Source organism: Sitophilus oryzae, unplaced genomic scaffold, assembly GCF_002938485.1.
Source record: "Sitophilus oryzae breed Bouriz unplaced genomic scaffold, Soryzae_2.0 scaffold_1009_pilon_pilon, whole genome shotgun sequence".
Lineage (NCBI taxonomy): Eukaryota > Metazoa > Arthropoda > Insecta > Coleoptera > Curculionidae > Sitophilus > Sitophilus oryzae.
The window spans coordinates 233,456-258,428 of record NW_022145626.1 but is presented as its reverse complement, the minus strand read 5'-3'; the positions used below and the strand labels follow the sequence as shown (position 1 = coordinate 258,428).

Here is a 24,973-nt window from a genome sequence, read left to right as displayed (position 1 = left end):
CTAGAATTGTTCGGTTGGAGTGAATTCTCCCTCAGCAATTTTAATACTTACCGATAAAAATCGAGAAACAGCAACAACTACAAAACATATATAATATATAATAATTTAATATTGTTACGGATTCCGTGGGTCCACTAATTTAAACTCACGATAAAATACTTAACGAATTTATTTTCTCACTTTATACACAATTACTAACTTATAACACACAACAAACTAACTATTTATAAGATTCCTTCACCAAATTGTCCGATTTTCAATTTCCACGCGGTATATTCAAATTTCAAAAACTGTCTCAGTTGTCGATGGCTCCGGCTTATATACTCTATTGACTGCTTCTCGAAATTTCCCCAATTCTCGGAAAGCGTACTTCTTCATACCAGACAATTCCATTGTCTGATTCCCTTACTTCTCGACTTGACTAAAAGATGGCGCCTGAAAAAGTCTTTTAATTTCTGGCGGATACGTTGCGGTTGTGCAGGCAACCAGTAATACATTTTTAATTTCTGGCGGATACGCCATTTTTCTTGACAATATTAATATATTAATATGATTGTATTAATATTGATCATATAAATATAATGACAACTACAACATTAATGACAACTAATTCGATATACCTAGTATTTACCTAGTATATACCTTCTTAACCTAGTATAAGCGATCCTAATAAACAACCATCAACTGGGTCGCGACGATAGAAACTTTTCAAAAACATCAACAACCCAAACACTATAGATACTAGAGAAATAAAAAAAAATAATCTGCTTTTTGGTAAGGAGTAATCTACTGGATCACGGCAATTGATATAACTATCCCAAATGTCGTTGATTGGTCGTAGTAATAGTGTCGCGACCTAGCATGGAGGTTGTTCGCTAGGGTCGCTATACCAGGTTCTCTCTCTTAATCAAAACAACTGTCACGGCCCATTTTGTGGGTTATGACTAGGGGCATAGCAAATAAGAAATACTTCAATTTAATTTAATAGTTAATTTAATTAATTTACGAATAATGCATAATTAATTATAAAAATAAATATGTACTTACATATATTTATGGGCGAACATTATCATCACTGGCTCGGGGGTAGTGTCAGGGCTTCGAACGTTAATGCCCGAATCTCGACCACGACCTTCTCGAACATCAATTCTCGACTATCTACTGTCTCCCCAACAGGTGACATTTTTGTATTTATTGGTTCCTTACGTCGAATCATCGAATCAGCATTATTGGTCTATCGGTGCGATGACCGCGTTAGTGCTAATTTGATGATTTTATAAATTCGTAATATTGAAAGGAAATATTTTCGCAATTGCCAATTATGCTTATAGCTTTGATTTTTAAAACTTTACTTTTGTTGCGTAAATGCCAATGAACTTTAAATATTTTATATTTCCTTTCAATCGAATTATTAATTTACGAAATATATTTAAGTTATTTTATATATCCAATAATTCCATCCTTCACACTTCCCTCGCACCTCTAAAGTTGGACCACAGCGATAATTCAAGATTTATGAAATTATACTTTTAACAATAATTATACATTACAATAGTTAAATTGTGCTTAATAATTAACGTTTCATAATTAAAAAAATGTATTAAGATACAATATTAAATAAAAAATTAAAAAATGTTTTTAAAGAAATTATTAACTAAAAAAATATAAAAAACAGCTTCTCTATAAGTTTAACGATGGCGATTAGCCGTTTACATATAAACAATAATAAAAAAAATGTCTTTTAATACTGGCACTAACGTAAACTGCACAATACCTATATAGTTTTTAAGTTCAATACATTGAACTGAATTCGTTCATAAAACACCAATCCACAAATCTCGTCGGCTGCTCATGGATGCTGAGAACTGAAGTTTTGATTGTAGTATCCACCTTTACATCATAAACCTAACGAATGCACACATGCCTCCCGTTCGCTGCACTTTGAAAAGCTTTTCGTTTTGGTAAGCTGTTTCTAAACTCTTGCGTCCTTATAAAAAGAAAATATTCTATATAACACCCTGTACATTACTAATCAGAATTAATTCTTATGCTGAGTTTAAAGGTAGGGAAACAAACTTTACTGAAAAATGGTATTGCCCCCTTAAATTTATACAGGGCTATCAAAAGTTGCTGATCTGTTTTAAGGATATATTTTATATAAAAAACTTCGTTATTTCAAATGCAACACCCTGTATGTTTTTAAATAAATTGAAGCAGATTCAAATGCTCTTTTAAACTATATTAGGGTTTCCTATACCTATCTAGCTTAGTTTTTGCATAAAAAGCGATTTTTAAGTAAAATTGCAATCAAGATGGCTGGTATCGCTATGACAATTTTATAGTTAGTAACTATTTCCAAAGTCGACATTAGTTTATGGACATTATTATTTATAATTTATAACAGTTTACTTAAATTTACCTACAATAGTTTAATAAATAAGTATTCATTATTTTATCAAGAAAAATAAAGCAGTATTCTGCTGGTGGACGAATAGATGTTACAGGTGATTTTATTTTGTGAGGAAAACTGTTTCTTGGCCTCAAGGACTTATGCTTAAAGAAATCCAAATAGGAATCTTCCTGATAAGCGTGCCTTTGAAAAACTACTTGTCCTATTTCGCAGAGCTGGTAGTATGGTTTCTAAAAAACATATTAGGCAGAAATCTGTCGTTGGAAGTGAAGAAAATGAATTTGCCATAATTGGCTCTGTTATAGAAAATCCATATGTCTACAAGTCATCGTAAAATAAATCAAAGAACGCTTACTTCTTCGTTTTTCTTGATAGAATAATAAGTAAAGTATTGCAGGTAAATTAAATAAAAGTAAACTGGTATAAATTTAAAGTCCATGAACTAATTTCGATTTTGAAAATAGCTACTAACTGCTACTAGAAACTTGCCATGACGACACTAGCCCCCTTGGTTGCCATTTTATTGAAAAAGTGATCTTTATTCAAAATCTGAGCTAGTTAGGTATAAGAAACGCTAATATAGTTTGAAAGAGCATTTGAATCTGCTTCGAGTTATTTTAAGTATAAATTTAAGGAAGCAATAACATTTCTCAGCATAAGAATTAATTCTGAAAATTAATGTACAGGGTGTTAATAATCTATTTTCTTGTAGCATGCAAATTTAAATATCTTTAAATATCTCAAAAACCAAAGATTTTAAAGATATTTCACCCTTATAATAAATGCCTTTTTTTGGACCTAAGAATCAAAAATGAAATAAAATACAGGGTGTTTCATATAAAAAAAATATAACTATTGTATGAATCTTAGTTCTGAAATACCCTGTATATTTAAAAATAATTTTAAATTCTGCCCACATTGCCTCCCCACATATACCCATAAAATATGTTGTTTCTACATCTTTCCGTTTTCGTATAATCAACCGAGACGAATGAGGTGCGCACCCTGTATAATAAACGCGTGTTCAAATATTAATTCTGTGGAATATATATCAATATAACATAAAACGAGATGTAATTAACGAAATATCATCGTAACAACCATTTTAGAAACGTCTAGGTTTACTTATTTCACTGAGACTTATGAAAAAAAGTCCTTTGCCTTGGACACAGATACCGCCACGATTTGGAAACAACTCAAAACCAAATTGAAGGAGGCAACAAAAAAGCGCCAAAAAAATTCACCCTCGCTCTCTTCACGAATAGTTTTTAGGCGCTTTTAAGAATCGAAAGTAGGTCGAGGTATATCGAATAAATCGAAATGCGTCAAAGTCGGGCGACGAAATGCGACCTTGACATGTTTCGAAGAGTTTCTCGCATATTGTAGACGCTGCTTTATAATTAAGATTGAATACCTATTTTTCAGGATGATTTGGGCAGCAAAATCTACCTAAAAAATGCGATTAAGGAGTCGCTCAGACTGTACCCAGTGGCGCCGTTTCTAACAAGGATATTACCAGACCAGGCGGAAATTTGCGGCTACCAGATGCCCGCCGGCACTGTGCTAATATTATCGATATTTACTGCAGGCAGGGATCCGAGAAATTTCCAGGATCCGTTACACTTCGATCCAGACCGGTGGAACAAGAACGATAACAACAGTAACAGGATGCGGTTGGCTTCGATACCCTTTGCTATTGGGGCTAGGTAAGAAAACATTATACAGGGTGGGGCCTCTCATAGGCCGCGGAAGCTCCAAGGAGAACGGTAGTTTATATCGAAATGGAATTTTGGCAGCGTGTAGGTTAACTGAAAGCATTTTATAAAAATATATAGAATTATACGGGGTGTCCCCAAAAAAAGTTACACATCAAAGTTGTGTATTTTAACATAATGGAACACCCTATATATTAATTAATTTTCGGATTCTAGAAAAAAAATAAAAGTGAGTTTTATTAAAGAAGCATATATCTAAAATCTAAGGATTCTGACATATTTCACATTTTGTGAAAATGAAGAGTAAATTTTAAATTTCGATAACAGCTACCTAAATTTTAGTTGACCTTGTATAGCCTGATATTTAATTACAGTAACCATTGTATGTTAAACCAAATTGAAATTTGATCCGAAAAGTTATACAGGATGAGACAAAATTAATATGGAACATTAGTCACTTTTAAGAGCAAGTTATCCCGTTATTTTAAATGGAACACCCGGTATATTATTCCGGTGTTCAATGGGGAAGTTATATATCTTCAAAATTTTATAAGGTTGCCTACCCCTCAGACAAAGATTTTCCTAGATATTTAAATTTTTATGATTTTGCGTCAACAGATCTTTATAATTTGAAAAGAATCTAGGTAGCTGTGATATAACTTTTGTTAATTTAACAAAAATTAAAGAATATCGAGTAAAATACTCAACGGTAATAAAAAGATACACGTTTAAAACATATTTTAATTATTACAGAATTAAAACTTGATATAAACCTATAATTATGTGGCAAAAATTAGCTAGATGAAATCAAATGTTCAAAATGCTTCCTTTCCTGTCAACTGCATAAAATGATTGTCTTTTCAAAAGGGTCTATTCATTTTAAAAGGCATATGTGGAGTTCTACCTCGAAAAGCTGCTACAATAATTTCTCTAATGTTGTCGACAATAGTTGGTCGAGTTTTTTAAACACTATCTTTAACATATCCCCATAAAAAATCCAGACTAGATAAAATCAGTAGCATTTAAGCATTCTATTAATGCAGTGTGCATTCACTAACTAATAGGATCATATCAATTCTATCTTATATAGGATAAGTTTGCATTTTCGGCAAATTTCGGAGAATTTTTTTTTGTTTTAACTGACACAAAATGATAACTAGTTGTCAAAGTTGGACTGATTAGACAGCTATGTTGAAGTAACGTCAGACATATCACAGCCACATAGATTTTATCAAAGATCTACTCAGTATCTATCACATCATGTAAATGAAAATATCTAGGAAAATCTTTGTTTGAGGGGTAGGCAACCTTAATAGTATTCTGAAGAGACATGAATTCTTCATTGAATATCGGAATAATATACTGGGTGTTCCATTTAAAACAAAAGAGTAACATGCTTTTAAAGATGAATGTTCAATATTAATTTTGTCTCACCCTGTATAACTTTTTGGATCAAGTTTGAATTTGATTTAAAGGAAAATAATTAATTTAACTACATATTAGGCTCTACCGGGTAAATTCCAATTTATGTAGCTTTTATTGTAATTTACAAAATTGTTCTTTATTTTTAGGAAATGTTAAATATATCACAAACGTTACATTTTAGTCGTATACTCTCTTATAAAATTCACCTTTATTTTTCTCCCAGAATCTGAAAATCAATTAATATATAGGGTGTTCCATTACAAAAAACACAACTTTGATATGTAACTTTTTTTAGGGACACCCTGTAGAATTCCTTATATTTTACCCGACCTTTTCAGTGGAGGTGGAAAATCTTTAGGATTACCTAATAATTGTTGTAATTTATTATTAGCACATTTATATAAAGGTTTATAATTGACATTCTTAAAAATTATTTTTAAACAACGGGATAACTCTATCAAACGGTATTGCAAAATACCTTGACGGATCTTTCTTCAGTTGAAAATTCGAATTTTCAGAAATCGCAAACTTGTACGTTTTCTAATTATTTTATCAAGTAATGAATAAGCATGTCCATTACACTCAGTTACATTCCTAATGTAATTTCTTTCTACTTCAAATCTTTAGTTGGTAAGTGGAAAACTAAGTAGGTAATCTATGAACCAAAAAATTTAAACTAGCAATCTTAAGTTCAATACTATGATATGAGTTATATGAAATTGAGATATGATTAAAAATACGATTTGGGCTTTTAACCGGCCAGGATAAGACACAAAAAACATTAGACAATCAAATATATTTTTCCAAGGCTCCTTGATTAAAAAAAACATAGGATATGTCATTCTATTCAGAATGTAATAGTTTTCTATCGAATAAAGTAAAAATATACCGAGAGTGCCATTTTATAAATCAAAAGTTGTAGATGACTACAACGCCGGAAATGATTCCGGCGAAACAGGAAGTGGCTGAAAACAACTGAGTATTGATGTCAACCAATCCTAATTTATGTCATATACTAACGAACCAAATCTCGATTTTAATCTGAAGAAAAGAATTATAGGGATGTGCCACTATTGCGACGCACCCGGTAGATAACCATAGTTCCATTAAATGATCGTAGGTCGACTGGCTGTCTAATGAATACACTGTGCTATGCTATAACCATGTAACAAACAAACCAGTTTAATTAAAAATATACTAAAGAATTGTAGTAGTTAATCCTGAATCTCTTTTTTAATCTACCCAGATTCTTTATTTTGCAGGTCTTGCATAGGCAAGAAGATTGCGGAAACCCAATTACAAAAAACGCTAGCGGAAATTCTAGTACACTTCCGTGTCAATGTGCTTAATGAGGAAGCGGTAGATGTTAAGCTGGAAATGGTTGCGGTCCCATCGGAGAAAATTAAATTTCAATTTTCCATTAAACAATGAACACTTTTGTCAAAGGAATAAGTAATAGAACAAAGAAGGGCGGATAATTCTATGAATAATGCCCGAATTACTTGAAATTGATTTGGGATTATTTAAACCAGGAGCTTAATCAACAAATAATCAACAAATTTAATGTAGTAAACGGATAAATTGTTAATTTGTCATAAGTTCTTGCCTTATACAGGGTGTTTCAAAAAACATGTGCCATCTCTCGAGGGAAGATTCCTCTTGTAAAAATAAGATTTATTTTTCATATTAACTTAGGTCCGATTCTGCTTTGTTTCGTACCTACAAGGGGGTTAAAGTATTTCTATCTTTTTTCGATTTATTATAATTTACTTCCAAGTGCGTTTTAGCGATTCGAATGACATTTTGAGGGTAAAAGTTACTATAAGTGCGACATATTTTAATGCTAAAGAATGGCGGAAGATTCGCCAGGGGCGTGCATATGGGTTATCACTGGAATATTTTTCTAAAAAGCACATGTGCGCCACTGACATGTTTTTCTCTTGTTAACGAAACTGTTTAGATCGTTTAATGCGGTTTAAAATTTGTTTTTTAATACTTTGTCGATTTCGGCCTCCTTGATTTATAAATGTCATTTTATTAATTCACCTTAATCTAAGTCTCATAGCAACCTTTAAAAAAACTGGCCAAACTGTTAAATATGTACTCGTTGATTCCTCATCAAAAAATATGAAAAAAAAAATTATATAAACATGGGTGCCCGGAAATGTATAGTTTTAAAGTTACAGGGGATGTTAAAGTTTTCAAAAAATAGGTATTTTGTAATTACCTTAAAACCCATTATTTTTGAATTAGCTGTAGTTAGCACTAAATATCAGTATTAATACACAAATACATATACATTAAACGGCCTAATTTTTTTTTATAACAATTGTTGATAACCCATATGCACGTCCCTGGTAAATCTATCGACATATTTTTAGCATTAAACTATGTAGCAGTTATATTAACTTTTTTCCCCAAAATTTCATTCGAATCATTAAAGGCACTTAGATGAAACTTATAATAGATAAATAAAAAAATGAAGATTTTAACCCCCTGTTAAAATGCTACGAAACCAAGCAGAGTCGAACCTACGTTGATATAAAAAATAAATCTTATTTTTAAGTGCGGAATCTGTCCACCAGAGATGACACATGTTTTTTGAAACATCCTGTATGGGATGATTGATGGCGATGCCATTTACGGAGAACTGGTAGTAGGAATTTTGAAAAATATTTTGAAATTTTTTTAGCTTTTAGGTAAAATCTATAATTTCTTGATATATATGGCAACATAGATAGTAGAATAAATATACAAGAAAGAAAATACAGAAAAGATCGAGTGGTTCTCAAAATTTAAGCAAAAAATTATTCTTTTTGGAAATGTTTAAAAAAAAATAACTCGTTTTTTGGAATTGTTTGAAAAATGGTAAAGAGAAAATATGTTTTTTATCGAGAGCGCTACCAACCCTGAAAATATTTGAACTTATTTAAGACTCACCATGTATACAGATTGTTAACTGGACGGTTACTTATTGGGGCAGAACACTTACAGAATGGCAACACTGCCTACATTCCAAATGATTACTAAGCTAAGCTGCCGACTCGTCCCGTCGCGCGTCGCGTCGTCTCTCGACGAGCGGGCCTAGGTTGCCTATTTCAACCATAAAGCTCTTGCCGCGTGTAATAAACAAATTAACAACCTGTATATCAGTATCCTATACCTATCTCGAATAACAAATGTAGTAATATAGGGTGTTTAATTTAAAAAAAAAACGAAGATACTATTGCTTTTTCCATGAAGCGGCAGAAGAAACTCTTCAGAAAAAAATAAAGAATTTTAAAACTCACTATCACCGGTTCTCCACATCCTATAGCTACCATCGCCGTGAATAATCCTGTATTTTTAAGCCTTAGTTATTTTTAAGAATATTGTATTATTGTAATTGTAGTAAATATAAGCTGGATGATGCTGGCAAAAGTAATACGGATGAACAAACTATAAAAACAATATATTAAATGAGATAAATCCAATGTAAGTTGCAATATTTCATTTATTAGTTTTGATATAAATTGTTTGCATTTATTATTATCTCTAATAGTTGTTTTGTTTTTATAAGAAAAATAAACATTGTATTTTTATATTCTATTAGTTTAATATTTAATCATATATAAACATTTAGGTAAATATAGCCAAAGCTTCTCTAAAATATGTTTAGGATATGCAAAAGATATGCAAACGTCAATGCAAAAGATAATTTTATTAAACCTACCTGAAGCATACTTCCATTTTGTATAAATTAGTCCAACTGACAAGGTGAGGAAAGTTAGAAACTCATTGAAAGCAGGAATTATAAAAACGATCCTGCTTGGGCTGCTACAATCCTGCTTTATCTTGCTTCAAATCCCAACCCAGCAACACCTACCTATTTTGAGCTATAGTTACTTCTATGTTGGTTGCTGACTTCCTAGTTGGCAACACATGGGAAGCAGCATCTCCAAAACTGGTTCAACACTTGCTGCTTTAAGATACAGCAAGTTTAAGTCTGATTGTGACGTCAGACAACAATAAAAGCAGGGTGGCTGAAACAAGTTCCTGCTTTTACTGCTTTAATCCTGCCTTATCCTGCTTCAAACCCCATACAAGCCACTCTTGTCGTTTTTAAAATAGAACGAATCGATTCCTGGTAATCAGTCACACATTAAGATTAGGAATATATTTTTTTAACTTGATAAGTTTCAGCATAGGCTGCTATATTTTGCTTTATTTGCCTAAAATATGTATAAGCTTCCAAGCCATAAATAATTATTCCGAACAGTTGAACAAAATACGGCAGGTTTGGCTCCGTGTCCTAGCGGACAAGTCAGCAACAAGTTTTTATATCATATAATTTGTGTAATGAGATTATAAGTTGATAATAAAAGTGATACAGAAAATTATTTTCTTCGTTTTAGAGCATTTAAATAAGAGCTTGTTTTTAAAAATGTTTTTAAAAGCTTTTATTTAATTTGCAATGTATGTATGTATATATGTATGCATGTATGTATGTATGTATGTATTTCCCGCGGCTTTTGGATTGTTTGTTTTTGTCTCTGTCTAATACATTTGAATTGGCGGTATCGATTGTTTTTGATAAACAGTAAAATTGTCACGTGATGGTCTGTAGGTTACTTCGAGAAGCCAATCCCTACCGATCCCACTGCCATTGGACACTAAATTGCGTATTGCAGGAGAATTGATGGGAAGTGGGAAGTGTTTAATGACTGCGACAAAGAATTTCGCAATACATCGGCTTCTTGCGTAGTTAACGCGCACTTACTTTTATATTCAGTTTAGTTTTTTGTTTAATAAAAATTTAATTTTTCATAGATATTTGTTTAATGTTTTTTTTTCCAGTTCGCAACCCCAATGAGCCCATGGGTATTCTTATATAATTTATTGGCAGTCTCGCTGTGAAAGGAATCATTAGAAGCATTTTATATTTGATCTTTTACAGGTTACATGATTGGAAAACTCCAATTCCCGATTTCCAGTAATCAAAACGAAATTTGCTGTATTTCAAAAAACAGCAAGAGTGGCTGGTATAGGGTTTAAAGCAGGATGAGGCAGGATTATAGCAGCAAAAGCAGGAACTTGTTTCAGGGCTTTTATTGTGTTGCTATTTGTGACGTCACCAATCAGGCTTAAACTTGCTGTATCTTAAAAACAGCTAGTGTTGCTGGGATGAAATTTAGAGCAGGATGCAACAGGGGTATAGCAGCGCAAGCAGAAACCGGTTTTGGCGATCCTGCTTCTCATGTGTTGCCAACTGGGAAGTCAGCAACCAAAATAAAAGTAACTATAGCTCAAAATTGGTAGATGTGGCTGGGTTGGGATTTGAGCAGGATAAAGCAGGAGTGTAGTAGCCCAAGCAGGATCGTATTTTATAATTCCTGCTTTCAATGAGTTGCTAACTTCCCCGATCTCAACTGACATGACTTAGAAAATATCACAATTTATACACACATGATTCACGTTTTATTAATATATTAAATCATCGCCTTTAAACTGAATTCCAATTCATTATTACACCACATAGAATTCATCTTTAAATTCGGATTATTGAAATATAAAAAAGGTTGAGTAAAATCGATAGATATTTTTAAACCTCTTACCTTTAAAGACTTTCCCGAAGCAACCTTCCCCTAATTCATTCAGGAACTTGAGCGTCTCTTTTCTTATAACGGGCACGTCTGTACTAGAACAGACGGAATATTGCGGATTGGGGGCGTATCGTTCAGGTATTAATAGACCGTCCTTTAGATTCATAGGGGCAGCCTGAAATAAATCAAAATGGTTGGTGTTATACGTATTTTTAGCAACAATATGTAAAGTAACTTTATGACTAAGGGTGTCTTAAATTACTTTTGTTTAATATAAGTTTTGTTTCTGTCAGTGTAGTACGTTGTAGTGGGCGTGAGCCGTTGCATGTACAGAACCAAATCAAACTTTAGTTGGAATGCGGAAATTTCTGGCTTTAACAAGGGTGCAATCTTAAAGGGTCCAATTTAACAATAATAATAATGATAAATAATTCTATTATTGACAGTAATACATAATAAAGAAACATAAAAGGCAAAGTTGATACAGATATAGATGACAAAAGCTTCATAATTTCAATATTACGCATATTTCTCTACTGTACACTATGCAACCTCGCATTTTAAGAACGCATATTCCGATTTGAATGGCTTTTTTCCAAAGTAAACCTACAAAATATACAGCGACTGCTAATATTCCGTGGACATAGAACAACAGGGTATTTTTTGAATCAAAATAAGTTAATTGTACACAGTTTACCCATATACAAAAGTGCTTCATTTGTCCGTTAGAGGGCAGCAATCAAAAATAAATCCGAACGTTAGTTAATTTAAAATTTATGAAACTTAGTAAATATCATTTTTGATACTACAGGTGATATTATAGTAACATAAAATTCCATATTTTCGCCAACTGTATTATTACGGCATAATAGATTTTATGCATCTACATAGTTTGATTTGACAAGAAACATTTCTTGGAAGTGAAATTCGAAAATATATTATATATTTTTTCCTCAAAAAGTATGCGGCGTTTTTTACAAGAGACAAAAAATCTTTTTGAGATAAAATGCTGCTTTTTGAACCAGAAAGCATAATTTTTTACTTTTTTTTTGAAAATGTTCTATGATGTCAGAGGGGATTTGGATGCTATAAATAAACAAAGTATAATGCTGTTTAATCTGCTTGGATGTCAAGTTAATTAAAAGTTTTCCGGCTAGCAGAGTATTTGTTTAACGTTACTTTGTGTCAGTAGTAAACAATTTTAAAGAAGTATACTTTTTAAAAAGTAAATACCGCCAACGTTTCTGTGGTAAAAAAATTGAGTGATTACAGATTAAATGTTTTAAACAAATTTTTAATTTTTAAATACATTTTCTTTAATTATAGTTAATTGTAAAACTTCTGTTTTTTAGATGTCTTAATATATTTTATATTCTTTCCTTTAATCTATATTATTATTAGAAATTAAATTTTCTACAAGAGAAACAGCAGCCAAAAGCGGCATGTAAAGATACTGCTGTAATAGATTTTTACGGTTGACCTTTAAGTAAAACGACGTCTCTTACCTTCTCCTTACAGTTTGGTAAATGGATCTGAGACAACGGGACAACGGTAAAAAGAAAACAGTTTTCTAAAAACATGGTTGATATCAGTCATAACATTTCTAGGGGCCGTATATATTCTATAATAATATTTTCGATATTTTCCTGTGAACTTTACAATATTGTTTTATTTTAAAGTTATCTATATTTTTGCTTGCTTCATCCACGTTACCGTAGATGGAGCTGAAGGTTTGGTAGGGTATATATAAACACACAAAATACAAGAAGCGGAAAAAGGGGCCAAAAAACCCCTACATATATGCTAATTCTCTGCATTAAGTTCATCAGACTGACGGGAACAGCCATTCGACGACCAGTTTCGGAGATTTATCTCCATCGACATCGTCTGTTCCCTTCAGTCTGATGAACTTAATGCAGAGAATAAGCATATATGTAGGGTTTTTTTGGCCCCTTTTTCGGCTTCTCGTATTTTGTTTGTTTATATATACTCTACCAAACCTTTAGCTCCATCTACGGTAACGTGGATGAAGCAAGCATGTTTGTCCAGTAGGCCGCTGGTTTTAATTTTGGTGGTACGATCTGTGATTGTCACAGCTACCGCTAGATGGCGAGAGCGTCTAGCACTCTCCATGTCACAGTTACCGCTAGATGGCGAGAGCGTCTAGCACTCTCCATAGTAGTACGTTTTGTACTCAAATGCTATTCTCTGTTTTTCGTTTTGTCAGATTGAGGGCTACAGTAAAGTCGGCCTGACGATGGAGATAAATCTCCGAAACCGGTCATCGAATGGCTGTTCCCGTCAGTCTGATGAACTTAATGCAGAGAATAAGCATATATGTAGGGTTTTTTGGCCCCTTTTCCCGCTTCTTGTATTTTGTTTGTTTATCTATATTTTGTTCAGTTATTTGCCAAATATAGTAATATTTGTTAGAAAGCATGTACTAATTATAATCCGCATAAATAAAGTTAAAAACACAAAATACAAAACAATAACACAGCCACTGGATATTCCAATACTAGTCAGTATGTTCACTATTTCCAGAAAAGGGCATACAACTGAGGGTAGCACTGGCCAATATCGAAAGGTTAAGCGCATGGCTACCCCCTAGGAACGAAGCTCTGGCAATTATGCGTTGTCGGCTTACCCGAATTAAATAAGATATTTAGAAAAAGCCTTTTTTAATAGACAGAATGAAGGAAATCAGTTAAAGTAAATATACATCTAATAAAAAAAACATGTTAAAAATAGCATGTAGATATAAAATTATGTATAATTAATTAAAAATGTATTAAATTTTTAAACTTGACTTAATTTTTGTCCGCTTTCTTTGCTACAGACAGTTTGTCAGATAATATTCTGAAATTAAGTGAGATAGGGAAATGGATAATATCATAATCCTGGTAAGTATGATACACAATTTCTTTAAATTGAAGAAAAAATTAAAAAGAAAGATTGAAAGAATTTTAAAAGACAAGGAGTAAAGATAAATTTGAGCGTTAAAAATTTATTTAGAGATAAAAGTGATGAAATTATTCATATTCTTCATAAACATATTAATTAATAGCATTATTATTATTATTAAATCGTAACATTCATGTTCATAATAATTAACAAAATTGATATTATAATAAATGAAATTGAAACAGTAATGTACTACATGTATAAAGGGAAATTAAAACAACTTTCGTTGCACGGCATCATGACACCATGCGTCGTCTTATGGAGTTTGCTGGTGGTCGTATTATGATGTGCAACCAAATTTATTTTAATTTCCCCATACCTACTATTAGTATTGAAAAGAAAATCTATAAAAACAATATCAAATCTTTAATTATTTAGGGACAATTATTAGTAAAAGATTAAGTAAGGATAAGGGGATAATGACCTAAGACAGGTGTAAAATGCGTAATACTATTTTGATATCAACAAAAAAAATATAAATAAGAAGTAATAAAAAACAATTTTATAAATATTTAATATAACTTTGGATTTTAATTTTTTTCATACAATAATTAATGTTAGTAAGTAATTTATTGTTATTATTTTTATTTTTAAAATACGCAGTTATAGAATAGCATTTCACCATTAATTTACTGACTAGAAAAATATATTTATTCTAATTTTTTTTTTTTTTTTTTTTTTTTTTTTTAATAAATAAATGATTTTTAATGTACGGACATTAATTTTGGATTAAAAAAGTAATTGCAAATGCAAACATAAATTGTTTATGTCAATATTAATTATATTTAACTTGGCGCGAATGTCTTTAGAAGAATTAGTTAAGACTTCATTAATAATTAATTGTATTAATTTTTTTTTTTTTTTTTTTTGAATTTTGTTGAAAATAGGAGAAACCTGCCTAAACAAATAGTTCTCATCTTAACTGTAGCAGTTATAAAATAACTTTTTAAATTATGTTCCTAAAATCTATTTCTGACGAATCAAATATTAATTTATTTTCTGAATCGGCTGATGTCATAATATTCCATGAACTAAATTCAACTAGAACTAGTTTATTTATTCTAGATAGTATATGTATTTGTTTAATATAACCGATATTCTATCGACAAATATGTGAAAAAAATATCAATGTAGTCCCAATTTAACACAAAATTTTCTATTGGTCGGCATCATACTTGATACTTTTAAAACTGGCGCATGTTTGCAATTCTATTGAGTGGAAACAAAATTTCTAGTAAATTAATTTTCAGTCGACAATTTGCACGGAAATTTTTTATTCCAATGGAGATACTACTATAATTGAGCTGGAATGCTTAAAAATATTTAAAAAAAAATATATCATATTATGCATATCACGTATATATCTATAACCTAGTAAAAACTGCTCCGATCTATACAGGGTGAGTCAACGATTATTTCGTTTGTTTTCAAAATTACAAAAAACTGCTAGATAGAAAAGTTTTAGGGAATGTTATGATACACAACCAGGGGCGGCTTGTCCTATGAGGCAGATGAGGCAGTGCCTCACCAATATATTTGAAAAATTACACTTATTAATCGATACATCTTTAATCACAATTTTATATTTTTTTCCCTGTTTGCATTAATAATAATTGTATTTTTTAACCGTCATTTTACAATAAATTACGTCGATGGTATTCCTTTAAACGCGCTTCCTATCCCATATTCGACAAACTCGACGATGTATATCCATCTCATTTGTTCTTTAGGAAGTATATGTGCAGAGGTTTGCCTCTCGCCTTTCCTTGTCTAGCGTATTTTGGTATATCGCACTGACGGAACGACAGCTTTCACTGGAATCTTAACTCCATAGAATGAAAAGAAAAAGCATAAGTAAAACCTTTAGTTGAAGAGAGATAAAATGTATGGAGTAGTAGCGCGTAAAGACCGTGAGGCGGGCCTCAAATATAAATATGAACTTTAAAAGCCGTTCGTTAAAAATATGTATCACTTCCCGATCAGCCCGAGAGATTTTAGGCGACAGGCAAAATGCAGAATTACATGGCTATTTGAAATTTAAACTTGAAGTTGAATCAGTTTTAATTAATTCTGCAGGTTATTACACTGTTTTGTCTACGTTTTTTTAATGTAGATTGTATGTTTAATTACTCTTTTTAATGATTATTGTACATATAAAGTAAATACCTAAAAAGTGGGCAGTGACTTGGACTTGTTGATTGATATGATGATTTAGAGGTACCATGCATCATCAGAGGACTTCCCCAGGTAAAGTTCTTCGAATCATTTTCTAAATAAATTGTGTATAGTCAAAATGTAAAGCGACCTGTTACAGATTTCGTTTTGTTTTATTTTATACGGATGGGTAGAAAAACAAAATTTTACCATACAGAGTAAAATATAAGAGAAAATATTCTGAGGTCGCTTTGATAAAAATTTACTTTTACAATAGCCCTATGTAATAGGTACCGTATGATCGAGAAAAACGGCGTCAGCGTTGGCTATAAAATGAAGATCGATATCATAAACATCTCATTTATATGTAAATTTATATGGAAATGTCAGGTCACTAATTATAATAAACTTCACCCTTGGTATTACTTCCACTAATTATAATAAACTTCACCCTTGGAATTACTTCTATCACAATTACAATACGTTCATCTGCATTGGCATTTTCTACTTTTCGATGGGAAACAATAAACTTCCCAACATTTTTTAAATGATGTAACAATTCCTCTTGTTGTTACTTTTCCATATATATCCTCATCTCTGTCCTCATGTGAAATCAGAGGCAATGAACATGAAAATTATTTACCATAAACATCGCAAACTAAAAACCTAATAAACAATTATTTTATACCGAATATAGAAATAAATTTAGTATTTTTACCTATTATCGTTCAAATCCATGTTAATAGATAATTATTATTTTTAAATATATTTTTGGAAATGCTGGTTTTAGTAATTATTAAATTAAACGAACTAAAAAGTCTTAAAAATAAACAATTCTTAACCATAACCTCAAAAATGCAGATCTCCTGTCAACTTTCTTTATTTTTTATTTATTCTTTATTTTCCTAGTGACGTCACAGGTGGTATGCGCGAACTGAACGAAATTGGAGCCGCTATCGATCATACCTTGTATTCTTTGTACCATGAAGCGTGTACTAATTATAATTCGCATAAATAAAGTTAAAAACACAAAATACAAAACAATAACACAGCCACTGGATATTCCAATACTAGTCAGTATGTCTACTATTATGACGTGTTAAAAGATATAGAGTTTAATACAGTTGGGTTTCCTTTCTATATTTTTGATATTTTAACACTCCCACTCAAAAATATAATGAAAATATGTAATATAAAATTGTAGTTTGTGGGGTTTTTAGCAATGCTGATACAGCCCATATTATCCTCATAGATTAACAAGGATTCATTAATAGGATAATTTATACTGAGCAGTAAATTCTGTAACCATAAACCTTCACGAACACCTTCAAACAGTGCAATGTATTCTGCTTCTGTTGTAGATGTTGCTACACAGTTTTGTTTTCTGGTATTCCAGGATATGGTACAATTTTCGAATATTTTAAATATATATCCTGTGGTACTTTTTCGATCAGCATCACTATTGTCCCAATCAGAGTCGACATAGCCAATTAATATTTTACTATTAATATTGACATTTTTATTATAGGTCAATTTTAAATCTAGAGTACCTTTAATATATCGCAACACCCTTTTTAAATATTGCCACAGAGTTTTATTATTTTTACTCTGATAACGACTTAAAATATTTACTGCAGTGGACAGATCAGGTCGTGTACAAAGCATGGCATACATTAAGCAACCTATTAGATTTTTACAGGGAGCATCATAAGGTTCTTCTGACATTAATGCTGTGTAATCTATCACTGTTGGCAACGGAGTTTTAATGGGATTGCAATTAGACATTTTAAATTTTTCTAAAACATTTTTAAATATGTGGTTTGGTTTAATGAAACTGTAGATCCTGTTTGAATAATTTCAATGCTTAGGAAAAACTGAGAATATTGCTTAAATCAGTCATTTCAAAAATGTTACCAAGATAAGTTTTTAAATTTTGCATAGTGTGAGGATTTTCAGTAACTAGAATTATGTCATCCACATATAATAGTAAATAAATGTTTTTCTTTACATCATTTTTATTTAAGAAATATATACAAGGGTCTATTTTTGAACTACAAAACCCTTTTTCTTTTAAAATGATGTCAAACCGTTCATACCAACACCTTACTGCTTGTTTGAGACCATACAATGCTTTGTTTAACTTACATACCTGATGATCTGATGTTACTTTTATGCCTTCCGGTATCCCCATATATATATTTTTTTTTTTTTTTTTTTTCTCACACTGTTAGTGGTAGTTCTAGTCCATGTCCGGGCTGTAACCGAAAATTGTCAATAAGGTGAGACAATTCTTCGAATAATTCCGACGGTACCAAGCACAACTGCTTTTTGCATCCACATTATGGTGTTGTTCGGGAGGTTTAGTTCTTTGATATGTTGGTTTGTCATTTTGTGTACAAGTCCATTGGCACTTATTATTAACGGTACTATAATCACCTTCCGCAGTTCCCAGATTGCTTTTATTTCCTGAGAAAGTGCAGCGTACTTGTTTATCTTATCTGCATAGGCTTTAGCCACGTTATAATCCTGCGGTACTGAGAAGTCGATTATGATGGCGGTTTTTTCAGGTTTATTCCATATTACCATATCGGGTTTATTATGTTCTACTCCTATATCTGTTTCTACTGTAAAGTCCCAGTATATCTTGGTGGTGTTATTCTCTAATACAGCTTTTGGAACGTACATGTGGTGGGGGGTAAATGTGTCAAGGAGGCCCTTATTCAGGCATACCAACTGGTGCACTACTTTTCCCATGTTATTATGTCTTTCTAGGTATCTGGTCCCGGCTATTTTACTGCATCCAGAAGACAAGTGCTGTACAGACTCCTCACTAATATTACACAAACGACATTTTGTGTTTTCAACTTGTTGTTTTAATATATACCGTGCATATGTTCGGGTTTTTACTACTTGGTCTTGAATGGATAGTATTGCGCCTTCGGTTCCTGGGAAGAGGTATCCAGCTGTTAGGTAGGTATTTGAGGCCTTGAAATCCACATCTTCTTGGTGTAAGGAGGCGTAAAATCTGCCATGCAGTTCTTTACTCTGCCAGCGCTGTTTCATCTGTCCAGCAAGATTTACAGCTTCCGGTTCTTGGTCGCTAGCCAGGTTGAGTGATGTATAGTTTTTATCTAAGACTCGTATGCTTTTATACACAGGTGCATTGTTGGTGAGTAAATATTTTCGTAATTTCTGTCTTTCTTCCTGGCTAGCAGACTCTAAACTGATTAGTCCTCGACCCCCTTCATCCCTAGGTAAGTACAACCTTTCTATGGCCGAGTTTGGGTGTAGTATGCCATGCTTTGTAAGTAGAGATCTAATTTTCCGGTCCAGTCTTTCTAGATCCGTTTTTGACCACGTGAGTATGCCGGCGGTATATGTTAGCACCGGTACTGCCCAGATGTTGTATGCAGTAAACTTATTTTTGGCATCGAGTTGTGTTTTTAATATTTTATTTGTTCTTCGTACCAATTCCTTTTCGGCCTGCTCTTTATTGTCTTTCTGTTTCAGCTCGTAGGTTTGTTGTATGCCTAAATATTTGTATGAAGTCTCCGCTCCCAAATTTCGAATTTCGCTTCCGTCCGCTAGCGTGATGTCTGCGCTTTCAGTTAGCTTTCCCCTCTTTATATGGATAGTCGCACATTTATCGAGCCCAAACCTCATACAAATACCCTGGCTGAAACTTCTGACCAGCTCAAGCTGTCCCTCAAGCTGCTCTCGACTTTTTGCATACAACTTGAGGTCATCCATGTAAAATAGATGTGTAAGCTTCGTTCGGTCGTCAATCTTGTATCCGTATGCGCTTCGGTTTAGCATGTTACTCAACGGGTTCATAGCGAGACAAAACCACAAGGGACTCAAGCTGTCTCCCTGGAATATTCCTCTCTGGATGGGGATTTCTCTGGTCTTGTAAGAGTTGGTATTTCCTCTAACTAATAGTGTGGTGCGCCATGAACCCATTAGGTGCCGGAGTAGGTCGATGGTTTGCTCATTAATTTTATAGATTTTCAAAATCTCCATCAGCCAGGAATGAGGAACCGAGTCAAATGCCTTCTGGTAATCAATCCAGGCAACAGAGAGGTTTCTTTGACGTTTTCTTGCCTGCATGGTGGCAATGTTGTCTATAATCAGCAGTTCCTTACACCCTCTTCCTTTATGCTTGCAACCATTTTGCTCCCAGGACATAATATTATTTTGTTTTAGATGACAATTGAGTTTATGGCATAAAATAGATGTTAAAATTTTATATGCAGATGGAAGGCATGTTATCGGCCTATAGTTATTTGGCTTGGCTAAATCACCTTTCTTAGGCAACATATGTGTTTCCCCCTGCGTGAAGTATATGGGTATGCTGTTTGGGTCTCTCATAGCATTTTGAATAAGGCGTGCGAGTGGTTCGTGTGAATTTGATAACGCCTTCCACCAGTAATTGTGGATCCCGTCCATTCCCGGCGCTGTCCAGTTTTTCATCCGTTTTACTGTGGCTTGCACGTCGTCTTTCGATACTGTGATGTTGGGCATCTCCGTGTATTTTTCCGAATTCTCCTTTTCGATGTTAATCCACTGTGCTTTCCGATCGTGTTGGATGTTTTCAGCCCAAATTTCTGACCAGAATTCTGTCATCTCAGTCTCTTTTGGGAGTTCATGTTGTTCATCAGTGATTTCGGCCTCAAGATTTCGGAAGAACAGTCTTTGATTATTGTTGAAGAGTGTGTTTTGTTTACATCTTAGTGTTCTTTTATGGTATCTTTTCAGTCTTTTTCCAAGAGCAGCTATTTTTTGTTTTAGAGTCTCCGCTCTTTGTATCAATGTTTGCTCCAGTAAAAGGGTCCCTGGTTTCACCTTAAGTTTACGCGCGCACGTTTTAATTTTCTTAACAAGTTTTCGGCTAGGTTGTTGGGTACTGAGATAACTATGAATTATTCCTATTTCCTTTCGGTAGTTCGATATTTTTGTTTCCAACCGTTTTTTCCATGGGGGGCTCTGGGGTTCTCCTCCAGGCGAATTATATTTATCCTGCTTCAGAATTTTACAGGTTAGTGTAGCTGCGCAGTAAACTTTATGACAGAGATTCTCAAGGCTGTCCGCTTCATTAAAATATTTTTCTAGAGCAGTATTAATTGAGGTGATGGTGGTTTTACATTCAGCATTCATTTTGAGTCTTGGTATTTTTGGCCTTGTACCCATCGGTATCCCTTCATAGTTTTGATTGGCTTCCTGAAACATGAGCAATATACTCTCCTGTTCTTCTATTCGCTGTATATCTTCTTCTGATGGTGCGTAGGTGTTTAATGAGTGCAATCTAGGGTTAAAAGTTCCTGAAAGTCTTGGTGTTCTTGTGTTTATAGATTTTCTGTTAGGGCTTGTTTTAGCTTCAGATTTCATAGTATTTAGCTCGTCTGTTGATATTAGTTTTCGTGCCTTGATGTTGGATATTTGCGCGGCTAAATGCTGAGAGCTAAATTGCTTATTAGGGTAAGTTGTATTCCATATTTCCTGCAGTTTGGATCTGTACTTGATTTTATATATATATATATATATATATATATATATATATATATATATATATATATATATATATATATATATATATATATATATATATATATATATATATATATGCTGCTACTGCAGCTATATATATATATATATATATATATATATATATATATATATATATATATATATATATATATATATATATATATATATATATATATATATATATATTTCTTCATTTAATGTCCCATTTAAAAAGGCAGCTTTAACGTCCATTTGATGGACTAAAAGATTGTGCTGATTAGCTAATGCCAAGAGACATCGAAAAGAAGAAATACGCGCAACTGGTGCAAAAGTTTCCTGATAATCATCAGGATATTTTTGACTTAAACCTCTTGCAACCAGACACGCCTTATATTTCATTGGATTACCGTTTTTATCAGTTTTAAGTGTAAATACCCACTTGCAGCTTATTATATTTTTATTTAAGGGTTTGTTTACGATCGTCCAAGTTTTATTGATTTCAATAGACTTTAATTCGTCTCTAATAGCCATTTCCCATTTATGTTTATCTGTTCTATGTTCAATGTCAGAATAACATTTTGGCAATGAATTGACCAAATTATGTGCAGATAATACATAAGGTAGAAATTGATTATCATCGTTATCGACGTACGACACTGGCTGACGATTTTTAAGCCTATCACTACTGCGGAGTTCGTCACCTACCGAGTTGTTATTATTCTCGGTTTTTGATGAATCAAGATTTGTGCTCGTAGGAATTTCTAAGTGGCCATGGCCGTCACCTGATATCTCAGATGTTTGGGTCTTGATTATTGGAGCTTTATTTATTTTATCAGCTTCTTTTTCAAGACACGGCCTTGAGACTTTGAAATTTATTTCGTCAACTATAACATCACGAGCTGTGATAAATTTCGCCGTCTCGACGTTCCACAGTTTATAACCATTTTGTTCATAACCGACAAAAATGCATTTTATTGATTTTTTATCAAATTTATCTGCTCGGGTTTTTAAATGAACATAAACGGTAGAACCAAACACCTTTAAAAACTTTAATTGTGGCTTATGGCCATGCCACATTTCATATGGTGTTTTATTTGTCTTAATCGCTTTAGTCGGGATTCTATTTATTAAATAGGTAGCCGTTAAGACTGCCTCTCCCCAGAACGATTTATCAAGACAAGCAGAATATATCATCGCACGAGCTTTTTCTGTATTTGTGCGATTCATACGTTCTGCCACACCATTTTGTTGAGGTGTATAGGAAACTGTTAAATGGATCGTTATTCCTTTCTCAAAGCAAAATTCTTGAAAATCATTGGACAGATACTCTCGGCCATTGTCGCAATATAGGTTTACTATTTTTAAATTAAAATGAGCTTCACTTTTAGCCACGAAATCTTTAAACATAAATAAGACTTGTGACTTATGAGTTAATAAATAAGTGACCGTATAATGGGTATATTCATCAATAAAAGTTACATAATAATTTTGATTTAGTGTTGTTGGTGGTGAAATAGGCCCGCACACATCAGTATGAATAATATATAAGGGCCTATTTACGTGGTCTTTATTTTTTACATGTGCAAAAGGAAGTTTTGTTTGTTTAGCGAAAATACAACCTTCACATAAATTATTAGTTTTAAAATCTAAGTTTTTTAGGTAATGAACATCTTCGGCCATTTTCTCAGTTATTATTTGCTTAAACTTGTTTTGACTAATGTGACCAAGACGTTCATGCCATAAGTTATAATCAGTTGGATAGCTGACTGCCAAAACTTTATTTGTTAGGTTTACTACATTTTTGACCACTTTTAATGTTACACCAACTAAACCATTACTTTGCTTACCCGACAAGATCATTTCTTTATCCTTGTTTAGGACTTGTACACTTGTTGTTGAATTAAAAACTACGATCATGCCACTTTGCTGGATCCGACAAACAGACAGTAGGTTTGCTGATGCATCTGGTGCATACAGGACGTCTTGCAGTGTTCCATAAACACCTTCACTGGTTTGTCCGCTGATTACACCTCGTTTAGTAGCACTTAGACACACACCACTTTTTGCAACACTAACAGGCACTGGCGGTGATAAGGTGGTCCACGATGTGAAGACGTCATCCCTGTTCACAATGTGGTCTGTTGCTCCGGAATCCAATAAAAACGTTAGGACTGCACTTTTGTGGAGTTTGAGTATTTCCAAGCATGAAGGCAAAACTCCCACTGTTTGTAAGATTGCTACTTGAATTTTGTACAGTAGATTTTCCTTGATTTTGTAACATTCGTTTGTAATAAAAACATTCAGTTTTCAACTGATTGTTGCGACCACAGTGATCACATAAAATATTAGTAACTTTATATTTTTGCTTTTTGTTGTCATTTTTCTTCTTTATTTCGACATTTTTCTTCCAATCTTTATTTTTCTTCCATTTGTTTTTGTTCTTGAATTTATTATTAATTCCACTTGGTCCTGGAGTTAAAAGAATGGAACTTGTCTTAAGGGCTTTTTGGTGATTGGCATTTTGGTGTGATTATTCTTTGACTTCATGGTCCAATAATCTGGTTTTAACGAAGGCCAGGGTCAGTTGATTTTCTGCTAGTGTCTCAAGAGCAGTAATGACACCCTCATAAGACTTTGGTAACGTCAACAATAAATGTGCGTCTTTGTCCATTTCATCGAGAGCAGCTCCAGCAGCTATTAGGTCCGAAATAATACCATCAAAGCGGGTAAAATGCTGAACCAAAGTTAGATCACCTTCAAATTTTAAGTTTAGCAACTCTTTTCGTAATGCTAATTGGGTAGCTAAACTTCGGCGATTGTAGATAGCATTTAACTTAGTTAAAATGTCTCGAGCTTTGTCATTTTCTCCGGAAAAAAACAAGAAACGGATCACTAAGGTATTCCACAATGGCACTTTTAGCAATAAGGTCCTTTTTAGTCCAGTCCGGTGTAAGGGTAGCGGGTACTACATCATCTATGACACTTAGCACCTCTAGTTCAGCGAGTAGTGCAAGAATTCGAAACTTCCACACACTATACTTCTCGCCATTAAACGGCTGAATATTCCGTTCGGATACCTTATTGTCCATGATTTGTAATTTATGTAAACACGCCCGAAAACTTAACTATTATACACGTTGCCCTGGGCCCATAACCTGTTGGGATTCTTTAAATAAAATTCACTTACTGTGGGAAGTGAA

At 33.0% G+C, this 24,973-nt stretch overlaps 2 protein-coding genes across 5 annotated transcripts in view; one reads left to right on the top strand and one right to left on the bottom strand.

Annotated features, from left to right (window-relative positions):
• The window catches only part of LOC115891846 (cytochrome P450 315a1, mitochondrial), a 79,834-nt gene extending 71,517 nt beyond the window's left edge, over window positions 1-8,317 (top strand). For all 4 annotated transcript variants that reach the window (XM_030912445.1, XM_030912436.1, XM_030912453.1 and 1 more), the window contains exons 7-8: window positions 3,836-4,116; window positions 6,813-8,317. In XM_030912445.1, coding sequence (XP_030768305.1) covers window positions 3,836-4,116; window positions 6,813-6,981 — 450 coding nt within the window. In that variant the 3' untranslated portion in view covers window positions 6,982-8,317. The remainder of the gene's footprint in view (window positions 1-3,835; window positions 4,117-6,812) is intronic.
• Window positions 1-24,973, bottom strand: part of LOC115874104 (BDNF/NT-3 growth factors receptor-like) — a 269,157-nt gene that overhangs the window by 121,069 nt on the left and 123,115 nt on the right. Inside the window, exon 5 of the mRNA XM_030889183.1 lies at window positions 11,145-11,307. Within this exon, the coding sequence (XP_030745043.1) occupies window positions 11,145-11,307 (163 nt within the window). The remainder of the gene's footprint in view (window positions 1-11,144; window positions 11,308-24,973) is intronic.